The sequence below is a fragment of the Pseudochaenichthys georgianus genome, chromosome 10 (assembly GCF_902827115.2).
Source record: "Pseudochaenichthys georgianus chromosome 10, fPseGeo1.2, whole genome shotgun sequence".
In the NCBI taxonomy this organism is placed as follows: domain Eukaryota; kingdom Metazoa; phylum Chordata; class Actinopteri; order Perciformes; family Channichthyidae; genus Pseudochaenichthys; species Pseudochaenichthys georgianus.
Genome location: NC_047512.1, coordinates 21,743,271 through 21,763,968, shown reverse-complemented (window position 1 = coordinate 21,763,968; position 20,698 = coordinate 21,743,271). Strand labels below are relative to the sequence as shown.

The following is a 20,698-nucleotide window of genomic DNA, read 5'->3' as shown; positions in this document are numbered from 1 at the left end:
ACATCCTGCAGCAGCTCATAGCAAAGCTATGCGGATGATTGATTTTGCCTTAGTGTATTCCACTTCAGGATAGCAACAGCATCTTCATCCATTTGCCCTTTTGTTTGGGGGAGTCACCGGGGAAGCCTTGGTAGCACGGTAAGCCAATCAATAAAAAGCAAATTTACCAGATCACTCCCCCTTTGACAAAATCTGTCCAATCAGCGCGTTTTTTCATCGCATGGGCGTTACCATCGCCCCCACCCACCCTTTTGACACTGCCCTACCAAAGCTGTGTGGTTGAGCGAAGTGAATGACGTCTCTGCATTTGCGGGCCGCCGACGCAGGGCTGGGTTTCCATTTTCAGAGCGAGTTTCGGGGGGGATCGTCAACATGGAGCCGGAGATGGAGGACAAAACGTTGGAGCTTATGGTAAGAATAGCTTCGTTATGGCATCCTGGACATCCGAAGTGTTCAGTATCGCTCTTATTTCGGGGGTAAGAGCCGAGACTCGACTCGACGGCAGGAACGAGCTGAAGCGGCTTGAGAGGTGGAGGAGAAAGGAGGGGGGACCAGAAAACAGAGGGAGGGCCTGAAATTATCGATACCTTTCGCTAGGATTGCTCCGCATACTGGATAGACACATAGCCGAGACCTTGACTTCGGCATCTGATAGATTATAGTAATTTGTTGTTTGAGATAACACTGTTACACAGCGGGGGAATTGAACGGTAGACGTCCGGTCGTCGGCCGAAGACAGGATCCTCGGGGTAACGCTCACTGCGGTGACGCTGCGCCACTTTAACTGGGCCCTGTCTGATACCTAGCCTCGCAGCTAACACAGGCTACAGGGCGATCAACCACGCAAATGTACGGGTATGTTATATTATGTACTTTATGTTAGGCGTCTTCATGGTAATCGATACGTAGATGAGTCAAGTACATTTCATTATACAACGGGATGTTGTTAAACATCGTAACCGTGTGCTGGTTCTCTGTTTATATTTTCAAAGTGCGTAGAAGGAAGTGTAGTACTTTTTCATTCACATAGCGTTTACCACGATTAGCGAGGTAGCAATTAGCTTTGTAGCTAAGATGCTAAAAATGCTAGGTGTACTTGACAGCTATTACCATACCAAAACAGACAATTGACCTTGGTGATGAAAGCTCTATTGTTAACCAGTATCACGAACTCTCCGTTTAATGTCGCTTCCTTTCTATATACGGTCATATTTTGGTCAATAGGGTCTCTTTCCTGTTAAATGATAAGCTATCTTGATAAGCTAACCGGCTAGGCTAACGTTAGCTCAGTAATAGCTAACATTAAGATTACAGGGGTCAAAGTGGTCTCCAGGAAGACGCAAATTAAGATTAGGCACAACTGCGTTTTGTCAATTAATGTATGGATGTGTATCCTTTCGTGTGGCAGGTCCTCGTACTACATATCTGAAGTACCGCACAGCCCTCAGCTTCCCCAACAAACACATCAATTGTATTGCTATTGACATAGCACGTTAGGCCCTAAAAGTTACATGAATATCTTAGATTGTTTTGTCCATTATAAGGACCAGACGTCTCCTGTGACACACTCTAGTGCAAGAGTGAGCAGGTAGTGCCTACTTTTTGCTGAAAGGTCCTTTCCAAAACTACTACAGATGTTTTACAAACTGTGAATAACTTACTTCAGAGAAATGAAAATTCACCAAGAGACCGAAGGATACTTAAGTAAGGCGTTGATAAGCATAACAAACCTTTATACAATGAAATGTAATCGGTGAATTACTTTCAAAATCTTCCATTGGTGTCTGGTATTTGAAAATAATGACTTGATTATAAATACAGAAAATATAAATGTGCCAACATGTTTACCTAGTAACATAAAGATATATTAATGTTGAAAGGAGTTTATTAGCCTAACATAGTATGAAATGTAATTTCTGTCCACAATAGCACATACTACAGTATCCTAACAACTTAGTTAGATTCTACATCATCTATATGTGTCTATCGCTGAAGAACGAAACGTGATAGATGGACACAACTATTACAATTAAAATAAATCTACATTTGAGCAGGGGTTGTGGTCCGTAATCTCACAGTTCTACAAACTATTTTAAATTGTGTCCAGGTTGCATTTATTTGTTTTAATGTCATTTTTGTCCCAGTGATCATCACTAATCACTCATGAGAGTGGGGATGGCAGAACAGTGGGTGGGGTTTCTGTCAAAACAAGAGACCAACATTGAGGATTACTCCCACCCACCCCCCCCCCCCTCTCTCTACCTATCCCCACCCAGTTCATGTCTAATAATGCTTCTGTGTGTATGTTTATCAGTCTGTATCTTGTGTGTGATGGAGTGTGTGTTCCTGCGCTCACTGTCAATGTGTGTGTAGCTCTAATACTGGTTTTTCCCCCTCACTATCCCCCACCTCCTCCCCTCTTCTCCTCTCCTCACCTTTGATGGTTACACACCCACCTCCTCTCAATTTCAAACCAAACCTTATTTATTTATTTATTATCCCTTTTATATTTGAACTTTTCCACCGCCTGTCATATTCCTCGCCAACTCCTCACCACTTCCATCCTTTCATTCATTGATCCATCCATTCACTCATCCCCTTTGGTTTCCTCCTTCCCTCATCAACACCCCCCCACCCCCCTTTTCCTATACTTCCCATCTCTGGTCTCTTGCTGTTCCCTTTCTCTGCCTCCCTCACCCTGTCCACTTGGTTCTCCTCCTCCCTTCCTCTCTCTTTCACACAGTGCTCTGTGCCTCGCTCTCTCTGGCTGGGCTGCTCCTCGGTGGCTGAGAGTTTGTGTGCACTCAGGTGCCTGCAGAGCATCCCCTCCAACCGGGCTCACAACCAGGTTCTCTCCTCTTAATTCTGCTGCTCCTTCTCCTCTCCCTTCCCTTTCCTCCCTTGCCATCTCCTCATCCTTCACTTCTGAGCCCACTCCACATGACTCCTCATACCACCCTGGTGCAGACTGCACCCGCTCACCCTCCTACCTCCTCACCTTATGTTGTCCTTTCCTCCCTGTTGGAAGCACACTGCTCTCAGGTTCTTCTCTGGTGTGTCCTCAGACTCTCTCTGCTTGACAAAGAATTGTAGCTTTATAAACTGTAATTAACTTATAATGATGTCAAATCACAGTTGTTGCATCTAAATCAGTCCTCAGGTCACTTAAAAAGTCAAACAGGGTTTTGTGTAATGAAAAGGGAATGCTTTTACATTCAGCGTGAATAGTAGACTATTTGCTAAGTAATTTGGTGTGATTGGAGGGAGGATGCAGGGGGTACCAGAGAAAAACCCCACACTGAGTAACATTTTCTTGCCTTCTACCTGGAGGTGTGAGGGCCGAGGTGCGGGGTCTCCCTTCAAGCTCTGAAAGGCTACATGCTTGCTTGCCTGCCTGCCTGACCAAACCTGGTCTGTCTGTTTTATTTTTATTTCCTTCTCTTCTTCTGCTCTGCATGATCATCAACATCAGCAAGCCCGTTCTGGCTTCTCGTCCCGTCTGCTTGGGTCTTGGTACCCGACTGTTTGTTTGTGTGTTGGTTAGTGCCAACAACTTATATGTTCTTTTTTGGTTTTGCTCTCCACATTTAGCTGTGTCACCATCTTAGATGGATAATTACATTAAGCAAAACATTTTAAAGATCTTGAAGGGATTTCGTTTTTTTCTTAAAAACGATCGTGTAAATAAGTATAACCTTTAGTATAATTGATAGACAGAAAGCCCGCTGAAGAAGCAGTAACAGATCCATACAAAGAGATCTCTAATCTACCTTTTTTGCCAACAATGTTGTTTTCAAAGACTGACCTTGGCTCAGTCATCACCTACGCATATATTTGACTTGGAAGTCCATCTGGTAATAATGGGTGCATTAATACCTATTTTTTGTGCTCTGGTTTTTGGGTCCCTGTTCATTTCAGGAGAGTTTTCAAAGGCTTCATAGTTCAGGAATAGGCTTGTTTTGTGAAAAAGTAAATGTTACCGTGTGCAAACATGTTGGTTTAAGGCGGTCTCCTGACATCAAAACTCAGGCGTATCTTTAGTCACATCTAAAACCAGTAAACAGACAGCCCTCATAGATAATAGCAGGTCTCCATGTTGGTGTCGTTTACTTATGTGATGATGAATCAAAGATTATGATATTGCTGCTGGACTGTCCAAAGAAGTGTATATGCTATAAAGAACCTGTTCTTTGCCATTTATGTTTATTAATACTAAATATATTTTGTGTTAGTTGTCAAGAGACGGGTCAGCCTGTCAATGAGTGATTTGTGCCATCAAATTGTTGCTATTGAAATGACTTGAGGCTCTGTAGCATCTTTGCAGTGCACTAAGGGACTTGCTAGATATGGGTAGGATCTGGTTAACTCCCAGTATTTTTTTCTTTTTCTGTCCTGTCTGTATGCTGTTAGTCACTATCAGATTTTATTACAGTCCTGCCCGTGCTGCTTCCAGTGACATACCCAAGATGCTGCAGTTTAATTTCCTGTCCAGACTACTTAGCCAACATCATAGACAAGCAAGGGAATAGATTCCTTTTGTTGCGGTGCTTAGTTTTTTTTACTCCGTGTGTGTGTGTGTATGCACGGGTGTTTGTGCTCGCCTCAGAAGTCATGATGGTTCCCCTTTCTTGGCTGTGTTTGTGGCACTCTTGTGTCCAGCGCTGTCCACACTGCTCCCCCGGCTCTCACAGTGCCTTCAACACAAAATAAAAACAATAACCTACACCTCTTGTGTTTTGTTTTTTTATTGTCTACAGAACACGTCAGGGATGGATTCACAGACCCTCGTGGACGATTTGTCGCCAAAGAAGACCACAGTTCTCAAGGTGTGTGTTAACTTTGTGGTTCCATGGATCTTCGTGTCAACAAATAAAGACCTCCTGCTTAGATCCTTTAAAATTACAGTTTTTTTTCAAATATTTATATGCTACATAAGAATGTCATACTTAATAAGTTCATTACTTATATTAAAATATCCTACCAAGGTGAACCCTCCTATAAAAGGTTGATGATATTGCACAGCCTTCAAAATAATTACAACATTTAAGGAAGTGCAGTTTATTAGTATTTTCAATTGTGATTGGACTGTGATATCCTGTTCAATTGAAGTATAAACTTCACACTGATGTTGACATTAACATTCCTTTAAATACATTCTTATTCCCACAAACACCCACAATACTGCAGGCTTTTAGTGGTTTAATAGCATTAAATGTAATTTATTTCATAAACACTTTTTGTTATATTCCATGGAATGCTCTTAACATCCCGATAGCAATGAATACATTAAATGCTTTGACAATAAATACATTAAAACAATTCATCTGTGGAAGCCGTAGTGCTGTAAAAAGCACGACCAGCCAGGGATGGCCTACCTGCCTGTCAGCCTTCCATCTGTGCACAAACTTATCTCGTGCCCTCATTGGTCATGTGTGTGTTGGAGGAGGGGCTCTGTAAGGAAGTGGCAGATTTTTTCTGGTTGTGTATTTTCAAATTCTAGCGCACTCTAGCTGGTTTCTCCAAAATTACCCACCCCACCTTTAAACCTCGGCAATGGAAATTGATTTTGAGTCGAGTCCACCAATAAGAGCTTCCTCTTGATCCTGTTCACCAGCTGTTTTTAAGGATGGAAAAATTACCTGACAAGGATTGAGTTGCTACTGTTTTTGTATTCTAATGTAGTATCTCAAATTAAATTTTTAAAATGTGTTTTCTCAAATGTACAGATTAGTAATGGTCCTGTTGCCGTGTCCCGCAAGCGTCCGTCAGAGGGGAACTATGAAAAGGAGAAGGAACACTGCATCGCCCTGTTCGACCAGTGGTCGGAGGCCGACCAGGTGGAGTTTGTCGAGCGCCTGATCTCCCGTATGTGCCACTACCAGCACGGCCACATCAACTCCTACCTCAAACCCATGCTGCAGAGGGACTTCATCACTGCGCTGCCAGGTACAAAGACAAAATAAAAGGCAACAATTGGTAGCAAGAACTCCAACAGTGTGCGTTCCATCTTCTCTGACGCAGTGTGACCACAGTTAGGCTGTGTATCTGTGCTTGATGCCCTTTAAGGCAGGGGTTCCCAACCTTTATTGTGCCAAGGACCAGCAGATACATTAAAAAGAAATCGCGGACCGGTTGTCCATTTTAACTGATTTTAAAATGTACTCACCACCAGCAGGTAGCAACAGAGGCTAATTGTATCTAACAGCCTGAACAAATACTAGATGCATCCAAAACATATTAACAACGTTTAAAAAAGAACCGGTGTCGTTTTTTGGTTTTTCGGAAAACAAAAAAACCGACGTTATTCAGTTTTTAAACCAAAACGGGAAAACAGATAAATCGTGTGTGTGTGGTTTTCAGAAGATATTATGATAGTGACGTTCGTTCTGGTGCACCTCCGACATCATTTAGCACTACATCAAGATTAAGATTAAACTAATTTATTTTGGGAACACACGCATACAGGCTACCTGTGGAGTTAGCCAGATGTGTGTAAATTACTATACATAAACATAACAGTCTGCAATTAAACAGTTGTCTCCTGTGCGCTCCTCTTCCTACTTGGCGCACCGGTAACTTTCTCGTGCGCACGAGAGGCTGAGACCCTATAGGCTCTATAGGATCCGCCGAATCCCTCGGAACATCATAAAAGCCATTTTTAACAGTTTTCTAGTGAACATTTAACCAGGCTACTGGATGAAATAATATGACTGGTATAGGTCTGCGGCCTGGTACCGGTCCACGGACCGGGGGTTGGGAACCCCTGCTTTAAGGTATTGATCATTATCACCCAGCACCAAGTCGTTTTGAAACTTCTCCAGTCAGTCAAACGATAACAGCATTTAATCCTTTTTGTTGCCAGAATTTGAAAACAATTGCATATCTCTCTGGTTGTGTTTGAAGCAAATCACCTCTAGGGTGACTTGTGGTCCACTAATGACCCCCAACTCATGGTCTGTAGTCAGGAGATGTTGAGCGCAGTAAAAACTATATATTTGTCATTTCAACCTTTTCAAAATGTATTGCTGTTAAATTAATGTGGGTGGAGTGGTGGGATTTTTCCAGTATAGAATGCTTACATTAACATTATGGGTATTTCATTAAAACCTTAAAAAAGTATCGGTGTAGTATATTTAAGGGTACTGGATTTGGTACTGGTATCGTAATTTTTTTAATGATACCCGTCAGTACATACAATTTATTTATTTTTTTACAGATTTGCTCAAACAATATCCAGATCTTATAACGGAGAAGTCTATTCAAGGGATTTTAATCCATGGCCAAGTTTTTTTCTCTGCTACAAACCTAGAAGTTAAGAGTTAATGTGGCCTTCTGATAAACTCGGCAACAACAACAACATAGATTAAACTATAGAACGTTTGTACGACATGGTATTCCTAAAATGTTCAAGCAGGTTTTGCTATTGCTGATTTTTGTTTTAAAGACATTTCTAAGTATTGATAATAAATACCAACAAACAAGGATTACTTAAAAAAAAAAACCAGGCACAGATAAAGCGAGCGTATGAAATCCTATTAATTTCACAGCAAACACTCACACTCTTCCCTTCCTCCCTCTAGCCCAAGGCTTGGATCACATAGCGGAGAACATCCTGTCTTTCCTGGATGCACGCTCGCTTTGCTCGGCAGAGTTGGTGTGTAAGGAGTGGCAGAGGGTCATCTCTGAGGGTATGCTGTGGAAGAAGCTCATCGAACGCATGGTCCGCACCGACCCCCTCTGGAAAGGCCTGTCTGAGAGACACCAGTGGTGAGAGGATATAGACACATACACATACTTTAGTGTGAAATGGCTGCATGCTGTCTTGAGTTTCTAGGTAAACTACGTGTCTTCAGTAAACTTGTTAGTGTTCTTTTACCTGGCATTTATTTAAGATAATTTAAAGTGGATAGTAGTACAGTTATACTTGGTTGGTCTTGAGTTTCTGCATTCAAAGAAAGGAAAAATCCCAGTGGATACAAAGCAGCTGTCATTTTTATATTTTTCTTCCCCTAGGGAGAAATATCTGTTCAAGAACCGCACGCCAGAAGTCCCGCCCAACTCCTACTATCACTCCCTTTATCCCAAGATCATCCAAGACATAGAGGTAAGACGCAGGAAATGGATTTCAGTATTAACTGTTTTCTCCAGTAATCGACTCTAAAAGCAGCCGTTATTATTATTGCATCAGATTTCCTTCATTGTTAAAAATGACATTTTGCAGGCAGTGCATTTCAAAATTCTATGAAACATATTCCTAAAGGCGCATTTCAAAATGTCATGAGCAGACTTTTTGAACAATTACACTCTACTTCCCATTGGCTAATCCAATGGTTTTATATTTAAATTACAAATGTATTTGCACTTTTCAGAAGTTTTGTTTTTTTTACACAAAATGCTCACATGTAGAAAATGTTGATTACAGCTAACAAAAGACGTTGAGGTTATTGTTCTGGTGTTACTGATCTCTCTAGCAACATAACATTCGGTTTGACTCCATAATCTCACTCTGTTTAACTGCTGTGTTTCTGTTTCTCATTGTTTCCCCATCTTTTCTCCAGACTATCGAGGCAAATTGGCGATGTGGCAGACACAACTTGCAGAGGATTCAGTGTCGCTCAGAAAATAGTAAAGGGGTTTACTGCCTCCAGTACGACGATGACAAGATCATCAGTGGCCTTAGAGACAATTCCATCAAGGTACGCTTTTATTAAACAGTCAACAACCGAGGTCTGAGATTATTACCATGCCCATTTCATTTATTTTTTTATCTTTACTAGACTACCTGGCCACACAAAGTTTCTGGTCCAGAACTACCTGAGCTGTCTGTATAGTGGACACGTTAATTTAAAAATGGATAAAAGGCTGTTTGTTTCATTATGTGAACAACAGGAAAGAGATGCGTGACATGATTTAATATCCCACATCAACAATAACCAGAAGTACCTGCTTCTTATGGTTGATACCAAAAGGATGATCAATCATTTCACACATATTAAAAAGAAGTACATCACTTCTAGTTTATGCACGTCTGAGGTAAAAAAAAAAAAACGGGGGTGTGGTGAGCAAAGATTGATGATGTAACAGTAATTTATCAGGACAAATTAATTGCAGAGTGAGGCTAGTTGTTGTTTCTATACACCGCATTGTTCCACATTTCATTCATGAAATTTATTGCACAATACATTTACTGGCCCACAACAGAGCTGATTAAGGACGCAGTAGCGGCAACCCCCTCTTTGATCAAGGTTGGAGAGGAGAAATGTGGTGAAAATAAATCACTTCAAATCTTATAAGCAGTAAAAGCAAAGCTCAATTCGACCTGATATTTCTGTTGTACTTTTATTAATGACTGATTGGTATCTGTCAAGACTGGAATATAACTACAGCCCTAGTAGTTAGGCATACATTAGACTTTAACATCTTATTTGTGTGTATAAGCAGCAGCAGCAGTTGAGAGCCCAACATGTTGCCTATGAAAGCGCATGCATGCTGTGTGTGAGGTTGTTTTCCGCTACCTGCTGTATGAAATGAATCTCTTCTCAGTGCTCAGTGTGGCTTAGCATCTTATTGTCTGTGGCGCTGAGCTAACACAGCAGACACTGAGAAAAAAACACAAGTGAATTAAAGGATAAAAGGGCTCAGCTCCAAACCCGTTGTGTGTTCCACTTAGCTGTCTGGCCTAGGAGGGGAGAAGAAGATGATGATGAAGAGGAGGGGAGGATTTAGGGAGGAGAAGGGTGCATTTGTCGTATTGTTTGGAGGAGGCTGACGCTTACCCAGGGAAAGGCTGAATGTCTCTTACGTACTCAATCAGAGCTCAGCAGTGGGGCATGAACACTGCTGTGAGAACAGACCGATGTTAACATAATCCCAATCTGCAACCTTTATACAACCACTCATCTTACCTCTTTCTGTCTCCTCTTCCTCTGCTTCACTCATATTTCTCCCTTCTTCTCCTTCGGTCTCCTGACAGATCTGGGATAAGCAGTCTCTGGAGTGTCTGAAGATACTGACCGGTCACACAGGATCAGTGTTGTGTCTGCAGTACGACGAGAGGGTCATCGTCACCGGGTCTTCTGACTCAACTGTCAGGTACGACACACATTCAGTAACCGAATGAACACAATGTGTTTTTGGAGAGTGACCAGCTGAAGAAACCCTGTTACTCAAGAGTTAATTAGGCTGGATGTTTGGATGACTTGAAGGGATTAACTGCTGGGATCAAATGACATTTGTTCATCTTTAGTTCATATATTTTTAGTTTGAACACAATGTACACTCTTGGTTAGCTTTAGCACTATATTGAGATGGCGGGGGGGGGGGGGGGGGGGGGGAGGGGGAGAAGATGGGCTTTTATAAAGACGAAATTTCTGATACTCCATTATATGTACTACTAGACTATTATATCTAGCGGTCAGGTTATAAGTCAACAGTTATGAGCTTCTCCAGGTTTCTTTTTGTATTCATTAGTCAGCCTTTGTGTCGAAGAAGTCATTTGTGCCAAAAGTACATGAGACGTTTGTTTCCGTTTCAAAAATCTACAAAACAGTAGTTAATACTATTTTTATTATTTTATTATTATATATTTATTAAGCTTATGGATACAGAGTTGAAGAGGTGGGTTTTGAGGCGGGACTGGAACAGGGTGAGGGACTCAGACTCACGGAGGTCTTGGGGGAGGGCGTTCCAGAGCTTCGGGGCTGCCACAGAGAAGGCTCTATCCCCAAAGCTCTGGAGTTTGGCGATTGGTGATGGAAAGCAAACCGGCTGAGGTGGATCTGAGGGACCGGGGTGGTTGGTAGAGGATGAGGAGGTCAGTGAGGTAGGGGGGGCCAGATGGTAGAGGGCTTTGTAAGTGAGGACCAGGAGTTTGTAATGGGTGCGGTGTGAAACGGGGAGCCAGTGGAGTTCTTTGAGGACTGGGGTGATGTGATTCCATGAATTGGTGTGGGTGAGGAGTCTGGCGGCTGCGTTCTGGACACGCTGGAGTCTATTGAGGGATGTAGTGCTGATGCCGTAGAGGAGTGAGTTGCAATAGTCAAGGCGGGAGGAGATAAAGGCGTGAATGAGTCGCTCAGCTGCGTGGCGGGTGAGAGAGGGACGGAGTTTGGCAATATTGCGGAGGTGGAAACATGAGGTTTTTACAACTTGACGGATGTGGGGCTCGAGGGAGAGGGTGGGGTCAAATATAATGCCACGGTTGCGTGCCTGGGTGGAGGGGGAAACAGGGGTGCCATCAATGGTGACTGTCAGGTTGGGGGTTTTGCTGAGGGTGGATTTGGAGCCGATGAGGAGGAGTTCAGTTGTATTGCTGTTGAGTTTGAGGAAGTTGTGTTGCATCCTGGATTTTATTGCAGTCACACAGGATTCGATGTGGGTGAGGGGAGGGTTGTGGGGGGGTAAATCTGTGTGTCGTCAACGTAACAGTGAAAGTCCAGGTTGTATTGGTGGAGAATCTGACCAAGGGGGAGGATGTAGATGATGAAGAGGAGGGGGCCGAGTACTGAACCTTGAGGAACACCTTGGGTGACTGAAGCTGTGGCAGAGGAGTGGTTGTTGAGGGAGATGAAGTGGGATCTGTCGGAGAGGTAGGACTGGAGCCACCTGAGTGCAGTACCTTCGATACCGATATCCTGGAGTCGGGTAAGCAGGATGATGTGGCTCACGGTATCGAAGGCTGCACTCAGGTCGAGGAGGATGTTGAGGGAACCGGTGTCTGCAGAGGTGAGGAGGTCATTGAGGACTTTGATGAGTGCCGTTTCTGTGCTGTGGTGGGGACGAAAACCAGACTGAAGGGGTTCAAAAAGCTGGTTGGTTTGGAGATGGCGGTGGAGTTGTTTGGAGATGATGCGTTCAGATGGGTCCCATCTTTTTGTGCACATCTTTAATAGTGAAACACATCCAATCAGATAGTTTAGATAAGATCAGCATAATGCCCCTGCAAATATATAGCATAAAATGGCAACATTGGGTTAGCCTGTTTCTTACATGATTACTCCTGTATTATTTTAAATCAAGCTCCATTTTTAATGTTCTATTAAATCTTATAACCCCCCAGCCCATACAGTAGAGCTCAGATTAGAGTCCTGCACGGGTCTGATTTTCAAGACCCGCATCCACGACGTGCAATACCGAACCCGCTACCCGCACATATTGCCAATTAGTTCCGCGACCCGACCCGTCGGCACAAGATCTGCAACCCGACCCGAACCCGCATATCCTATGAGCAGTGAAAACGTGCAATTAACACATGCAGTTGCATATTTGTCTCAAAAGGCGTGGAATGTTGGTTCTTTTCTCCATTTAGGATGACACCAAAAGCCTCCCAGACGTTGGATTTTGCTCTTGAGGAAGTGTTATTGAAAATGCTGTATTCTCTGCTAGAGAGCTTCACCTCAGCCATTTCGAATGTGGCGCGCGTTTGAAAAATACCACCTGCGAATCACTTTTTTTGCGGGTCCCGATGTAGGACTCTGGCTCAGATACACAAGGGTTTACTTGAATGATAAAATCCATTTTGTGATCTTAGCCAAATGCTGCATTCCTGCACTTTGTGACACACTGACTGACTTGTAAAGTAGCTTAAGTCTTTTACACTCTAATCTAGGGCTGCTCAATTAATCGTATTTTAATCGCAATTACGATTATGGCTTGCAACGATTGCGAAAACAACATAATCGAAATAAAACGATTATCTTTTTATTATTTTTTTTTTTTTTCAGTTGAATTATACTTAAAGTTCACGGTAATCAACTGTTAAAAACATACTGTTCACATTTTTCTTCTCCAATACATTGATGTTTTCAAAGTAAATGGATAATCGTTTTTAATAATCGTGATATCAATTATTGACCAAAATAATCGAGATTATGATTTTTGCCATAATCGAGCAGCCCTACTCTAATCTACTTTTCTCACTCCACTAAGTTGTAATTGTAATGGCAGAACAAACTGTCTTCGTAGCCACTATTCTGTTTAAATACATTACTGCCAACAACTGAACAGAGCGGCAGCTTTAACAATAGTTTGGTTTACAGATTAAACCTACAGCATATCTCTTCTTTTGCAATATCCATATCATCTTTAATTTATATGAAAGAAGTCACATGGCAGAAAGATGTACTTTTCAAATATATGTTCACACCTGTAAGGGATTTCACTAAATGCAATAAGATCACTCGTCCTAAAGATGCTAAATGTTTGTTCAGATTTTAAAAGTGAGTGTGTCTGTAGAATAAAATAAAAGTTCACAGAGAAACTCACAGCGTGACGTGTTCTCTTATCACCTGAAACATCGGCCATTGTGTTTTATCTCTTCAGAGCCTGCCGGCAACCTTAGGCAAAATATCTGATGCAAATTTCACCTCTGCTACAAAAACCTGGTTATTGCAGTGGACAACGAAGCATTGTGAAATAAATGTAGAGAATGAATTTCAGCAGTTTATTAACAACTTAAAATGAGCGTTCCTAACCATATTGCACCAAGCTCATTGAAGCTGCTCAAAGTAAGGTCATGTATCTGTTATCAGCCATCATATCACATACAGTTTGATTATAGTCAGATTATAGTCATGACTCGAGTATCTCAATCTTTATTTATTTATTTATTTATTTATATAGCTCATTTAAAACAACCTCAGTGGACCAAAGTGCTGTACAGGCAATAAATACAATATCAAATAACACAATGAGAGTCAAATAATAAAACCATAATTAAAAAGCACAATAACTAGAAACATATAAATACAAATGTAACAATGTTATGTTAAACTTGTATTAAAAGTACTTGAGGCACCTCCAGTTTACTGTTAGTTCCCACCCAACCTGCTCACAGTGCTTACAAGAAATAAACATGAGGATGTTTTATGAGTCAGATTTACTATGATTACCAGAGATAGTACAACAGTTTTATTGCCGATATTTAAAGACCTGGCGTGTTTGTATATGTTGACACTTGCTTGGCTACTGCACACAGAAGCTCAGCATTAATTCTCTTATTACTTCACACTTCAGCCCTACTTGCTGGGCGGTATCCAAGGAAAATGTGACTTCACTTCCTTAGCGACAACTTGACGGGCACTTTGTTTGTAGTTTTCCTGTATTTCCCTCTCAATGCCCAGCGGTACAGTTCAGTGACATGTTGGTGTGTGCGTGTGAAGCTTGAGTTACTCACCATTGTAAAACTAATAAACATAATTATCTCTCCTGTCTCTTTTGTTCCCTTTTCTTCTTCATTCCCATTACATTTCCTTTCCACTCTGCATCCTCAACCTTCTTTTCACTGCTCTCCCCACTGCCCATATCTTATTTTTCCTACTCCCCCTTTCCTCCTATCACTTTCCACTTTTCTCACCTCTTTGTCATTCCTTCACATCTTAATTTTTCCTTCCTGCCTTTTCTTTTCTTTTCCTCTCCGTCTCCTATGCTCTTATCATTCCTCCTACTTCTCTACTCTCTCCCTTCATCCTCTGCAGGGTGTGGGAGGTCACGACGGGTGAGGTACTGAACACACTCATCCACCACAACGAGGCAGTTCTTCACCTGCGCTTCGCCAACGGCCTGATGGTCACCTGCTCGAAAGACCGTTCGATTGCCGTCTGGGACATGGCCTCTCCTACTGACATCAGCCTTCGTCGTGTCCTTGTGGGACACAGAGCTGCCGTCAACGTGGTCGATTTTGACGACAAATACATTGTGTCCGCCTCAGGGGACCGCACCATCAAGGTAACATAAACTGAGGAGTGTTTTAGAAAACTGCTGCAGGGCTTGGGCTTTATGACATGTTATTTGTATAAAGCCTCGGTCATTTTCCATGAACTGTGTGAGACAAAGATAACCTTTCAGGCAGTGCAGCTTATTTTCACTATTCACACTTGTTCAACTTTCAGAAAAATGTCTTTCTTGCACCCTTATTTTTATACGTAACATGGCAATGTCTGAAAACATGGGGTTAGGGACAGTCCAGCAGGTGGCGGTATTGCAACAGTTAAGCATTCCAACTGTCATTAAACTAACCAGAAAAATAAGTGGCTTGACAGGCCTCATGTATGGATATTTGGGTGTTGACTTTTCCTATGTTAAGGAATACGACTGTTATTAAAAGGGCGGCCTGTTTGACTAAACTATAGTAAAATGTCAAAGTTTCAACAAGTTGCAATCGTTTGTAGGGATGTAACGATACCAAAAACTCACGGTACGATAATATCGCGATAACAAGTCCACGGTACGGTATTTATCGCGATATTGAATAATAAAGGGGGGAGGAAAAAAATATATATTTAAAATGTTTTACTTGGAAAAATGTTCTTTATTAAATAATAAATCTGATTAGCACAGCATGTCCACATTTCCAGGTAGAAGCTGGGATGTTTGGGCGTTTACAATATCCCCTGCTTGTGGAAATAACTCTCGCTTGGTACTGATGTTGCTGGGACAGCAGTGGTCGCATTAACCGAATATTTTTTTTAACAATGACGGAGAAATCTGAAAGCAGTCTGTCATTTTGACAGATTAGAACAAACTCGGAACAGCGCCAACGTTTCCCCGCAGCGAGGCTCTGGTGTTATGCCGTGTTATGCATGCCCTCCAAAACGAAATGATATAGTTTCCAAACCGTACTTTGCCGTACAGGTCAACACATGTCTGGGAGGTTTTGCTTTATGCTGTGCGCGCTCCCGCGAGGTGCAAGCACACACGGCATAACACCGCCCTCCCCCCCCCCCCCCCCTCCTCCGTTGACAGTTCACGAGCGTGCTCTCCACCCCCCATGACACGTTAGTGGCGAGTTCAGACCCGACGGGTAATGATGGATTATGATGGATATTTTACAATCCTGTCTGTCAAAATGACGGACAGCGAAAATGTCTAACGCCACCTCAGTGGGACGGAGAGATATGCTTTGGCCATGGGTGACAGCAGTGGGTCAAACTGTGCATTGTCTCTCCACCACTTCAAAAACAATACAGTTTTTGCCAAGAAGGCGAGGCTTATTGACAGGGCGAGATATAAATATACTGTTGGTACTTGTCAATGTCTCTAGGTATGTACATGTAGCCCTGTAAATACGATGTCCTTTATTGTTCTGTTGTTTTATGTTCATGTTGTAACCTACTTGCTGCCATGTTGGACAGGCCTCTCTTGAAAAAGAGATCGATGATCTCAATGGGACCACCTGGTTAAATAAAGGTTTAAACTTTTTTATTTATTTTTTTAATCGCGGTAGATTGTCAGTCTCACGACGGTATTGGGACGTTTAGTTACCGCGATATTCGGTTTATCGTTACATCCCTAATCGTTTGTGATTGTTATGCTGCGTGTGTTACTGTAACCTGAATAATGCATTATTAGAAAAACAATGGATGACTTGTGAAAACGTGTTGTTTATGGTCTCACTGTGTGGGTGTATTTGATCGCCCCACATGAGGGCCCCTCTTTCTTGTCACTGCAGTCATACTTTTAAATACAGCTCTCACACTTGGCCCCACGTTGCATGGATACACTGCATGTGTGAAACTGGCTTAAAGTTTTGAGCACAAAGGGGATTCTTTTTCATATTATCTGAAATGATGCGTCTCTTGTGAGGTGTCCACACTGCTCTACTGCAATCCCTTTGTTCCTACATTAAGTACATCATAATGAGCTTTGGTGAGATGCACTCCTGATAAATACAGGCCACTGTTTCACAGCGCTCTCTGTGTTGCCCCCTGCAGGTATGGAGCACCAGCACCTGTGAGTTTGTGCGCACTCTAAATGGTCATAAGAGGGGCATCGCCTGTCTACAGTACAGAGATCGCCTGGTGGTCAGCGGCTCATCCGACAACACAATCCGGTACGTGTGAGGAGTACAATGTAAATGGTTGATATCATGTTGCATTTATATTTAAAATGTACATTATTAAAATCACTTCCAACAAAATTGTTTGTTTGATAATGATCTTAATGTAGTCCAAAGATTGGCAGGGGGCGTAACTGGCCCCTGCTCTTCTGTAATTGTTTTGCAAAAGTGGCCCCCTGTCTCAAAGCTGAGATCTTATGTGACTTCTCTCTCTCCAGGTTATGGGACATAGAGTGTGGGGCATGTTTGCGAGTGCTGGAAGGTCACGAGGAGCTGGTGCGTTGCATCCGCTTCGATAACAAAAGGATTGTCAGTGGCGCCTACGATGGGTCAGTATCACTCACACACAACACACACAGCTTTCTGCAAGGAGACGCATTTTGTGTCTTACATTTTGTCACTTCGCCTTTCGTCCTGCAGCAAGATCAAGGTGTGGGACCTGCAGGCAGCGCTGGACCCACGAGCCCCCGCCAGCACATTATGTCTGCGCACTCTAGTGGTAAGTCCCTTCTGAGAACCTGTTACGTACGTGTAATGTAATTGTAATGTACTAATTTAAGAATTATTCAGTAAACTGTATTGTAAAGCCAGATATAATTATCAGTTTTGTTTTCAAAACATTTAGTAGAATCTGCCTCTTGAGTGTATTATCACTGGTTGATCTGCTGTGGATTTACTCTGCGAGATGTTACTGACATTTAGTCTACCATCATTGATCCTGATGGGATCGCCGACTTGTGACAGTCCTTTGAGGTTGGACTGCCAAGAGGTTTTCAAAATGTATTCTAATATATATCTGTGGGTGAAGTCCAGTGCTTCCCAGATTTAAAGCCTTTATATGTGATGGACAAATCAAACCATATTACATTAATGTTTCTTCAGTCAACCTGCAACCAATGTGTGATATTGCTGACCCAGAAACATCCATGTTCTGCCTGCGTGTATGAATGTAAACATTATCTCTGAATTGTGTTTCCAGGAGCACTCTGGCCGCGTGTTCCGCCTCCAGTTCGATGAGTTTCAGATCATCAGCAGTTCTCACGACGACACCATTCTGATCTGGGACTTCCTGAACGTCTCGACCAACGGCCAGTCAGAGGGACGGTCTCCCTCCCGCACCTACACTTACATTTCTAGATAGCAGGTACAAACAAACAGTCACACTTGGATGATGAGACCTTTTATTCTTGTTGTAAAAATGTCCCATGATAAGGTTGTGTTTGTGCTTGTTGTATTCATCCAGTATGATAACGCTCTCTGCCAAGACCCTTGTGTGATTGTTAAATCTTTCCTACCCTCCAGGTGGCGCCATCCACACACTCTTTCTTGGAGGAGCCCAGGGCTGTTTGGCTGATGGGTGCGTCCATCTTTTCTCCTTCCTCCTCGTCATCTCTCTGTCCACCCTGACCCCGACACCTCCTCCTCCTGCCCGTTCTGACAGACTCTTGAGCTTGTGCCCATTGCCTGCCAGTACTCTCACATACACACACAAACACACAGGCCAACACTGATGAGGATTCCCTACTACAGAATCAACGCAACTCCCCAAAGAAGTTCATCTTCTTCTACTAATTTATGTTTTGTAAAGTACACTAATGACAGTATTAACTTAGACCTTATATAAGTCACAGGCTCCTTTTTGTCCCCTTAATACAAGCTAATAGCAGCTTCTGCTGCTCAGTTTTCAACCCCAGGTTTCCACAGAAATGGAATTGCTTATAGATATATATTTATATATATATATTACACACGCATACACACACAAACAGTGGCAATGTTGGACAGAGGATGACCGGAGCTGTGATGCGGGAGACAGAGACTCTTTACTCGGCTCTAGAAAAAGAGGGAAGGATGGGAGATGAAGGGAGTGAATGAGGGAGAAATGTGAATGGGATGACTTCTCTGCTCCCTCTCACTCCCCCAGACAACTCCCTGTCTCTCTCCACCCTCCCGTGCCCCCCCACGCCCCTCTAACCCCCAGAGATGCACACTCGCTTGGAATATGGGGGCGCACACACTCAAATTTGCGTGAGTGTTTGTGTATGTGGACTTGTGAAGCGGCAGAACAGAGCTGAAGCGTCAAACAGACAGACATGCATGTGAGGTTGCCTTGGATACAGCATCCCGGTAACCTCTGCTTTTTTTTCTCTTTAACTCTTACTTTCTTACTGTTTTTTATTACTGTTATTTTCTCATTTTATTTGAGTATTTTGGTTCTTAGTACAAAAATCATACTAAGCGTAGTCCTCTTTCTATTTCCCTCTCTTACTGTCTTCTCCTCATTCTTTCTTCTAACTTTGACCCTGTCCATCTGTCTCTTCCACTCCATCTTTCTCTTACCATCATCTACGTGCTTGCTTTGGTTATGAGAGAAGCTGGAACTCAAGAGCTCAAATTTAGCTGTAAACGGAGTTGTCTTGTCAAAAATTGTGTTGTATATTAAAAATGATTTTTTAAAGAAGAAAATGACCTTATTGTGAATAAAGTACTTGACAGTGGTGGAGTGTCGAACCAACTGTAACATGAATGAGTGTCTAATTGTCTGTCTGTTCTTGTCTGTGCATGTGTGAGTGTGCTTGTGCTATGCTACCGCTATCTGCCATGTAGATGCAATTATTTGTTGTTTTTTTGTTTTCTGAATAGCTTCCATATCATGCGACTCTAAATCAATGCAGCATGGTGTAACTACACTAGACAAGCTAGTTGGATGCCTCTTTTCATTGGATTTTAGTGATGTTTATTATATATTTATCGAAATTCAGCTTGTTTCTTTTCAAAAGCTTGTCGTGTGACTCCAAATCAACACAGCATAACTGGACGAGTAGGACACACCTGGTTTTGTGTGTTTGCTTCTATTTTATATAAATATCGTTATTTAACAGTTTCCATATACTGCTACCCAAGGACTCCAGGTTGTATTGGCACACTGGAAACTTGTATATGAATATATTTTTTGAAAGTCTGCATTTCTTTTCTTTGAAAGTCTTGATTTACTCCATCAGCTTCCAGACTACGTGACCAACTGACTCCAAATCAATGCAGCACATTGTATTACTCCACTGGACTAGAACAGCCACATCTATTGTTCTTTCTAGTGCTCCAACTATTGAACATGAATATTGTTGTTTTTGAAAAAATGTACACTGCACAGGAAGGACACAAACTGCTTTTTCTATTTTGTATGAATATTTGTATGCGAAAATCCATATCTTCGGCCTATAAATCCAATCTAAATATAATCTCTAAATTAATGCATCATGTGTATTGGGCTACTGGACAAGTAATCGTTTGTGCATTGCTAATTTACTTTTATCTCTACGAAATAATTCAGCTGGCTACTTTCTAGTCTGTAAGTGAAACCCTGTGGTTAAGGGCGAGGGCTACGATGAGAGCTACGTCCTAACTGCCCACACTGTGAACATGACTGGAAGACTCCGGAGTGAATGTGCAATATTCATCCAAAAGCTATCTTCACCGTGGACACTGCCATCCATGCCAAGTTTCAGCCTTTAAGGGGTAGAAACTAGCTGTCAAGAGGTAAGGATGCAGAGCTGCTGGTCAATGCTTCTTTATGTCAAACTGTTTGCAAGGTCAAGTGAGATTGTTCCACAGAGTGTATCTCATAGATGTATGTGAAACCTGTGTGTTCGTATCCCTGTACACATGTTTCTATCCAGGTTCCTGATCAACTTTGTGCAGCGGTCTTGATTTCTCAGCATCTCATTAGTAGTTAGAACCAACTAGCAATCCCGGTTTCTGTTGTACTCCAGTAGCATTTCCACATTTCTCTAAACCAGTACAGGGTGTGTTAACAAATGCAGCACATAAGCTGGGAACTCCTAAGGCTTTGTCATCATAACTAAG

At 42.3% G+C, this 20,698-nt stretch overlaps 1 protein-coding gene across 1 annotated transcript; it reads left to right on the top strand.

The window, feature by feature from the left end:
- The first annotated feature begins 272 nt into the window (after positions 1-272).
- Positions 273-19,361, top strand: fbxw11a (F-box and WD repeat domain containing 11a). The gene is made up of 13 exons (XM_034092675.1): positions 273-411; positions 4,758-4,826; positions 5,727-5,946; positions 7,581-7,767; positions 8,014-8,104; positions 8,559-8,696; positions 9,974-10,092; positions 14,475-14,724; positions 16,710-16,828; positions 17,053-17,163; positions 17,255-17,333; positions 17,814-17,978; positions 18,137-19,361. Exons 1-12 carry the CDS (start codon positions 373-375, stop codon positions 17,973-17,975), a joined length of 1,584 nt encoding a protein of 527 aa, XP_033948566.1. The 5' UTR covers positions 273-372; the 3' UTR covers positions 17,976-17,978; positions 18,137-19,361.
- Positions 19,362-20,698: the final 1,337 nt, after the last annotated feature.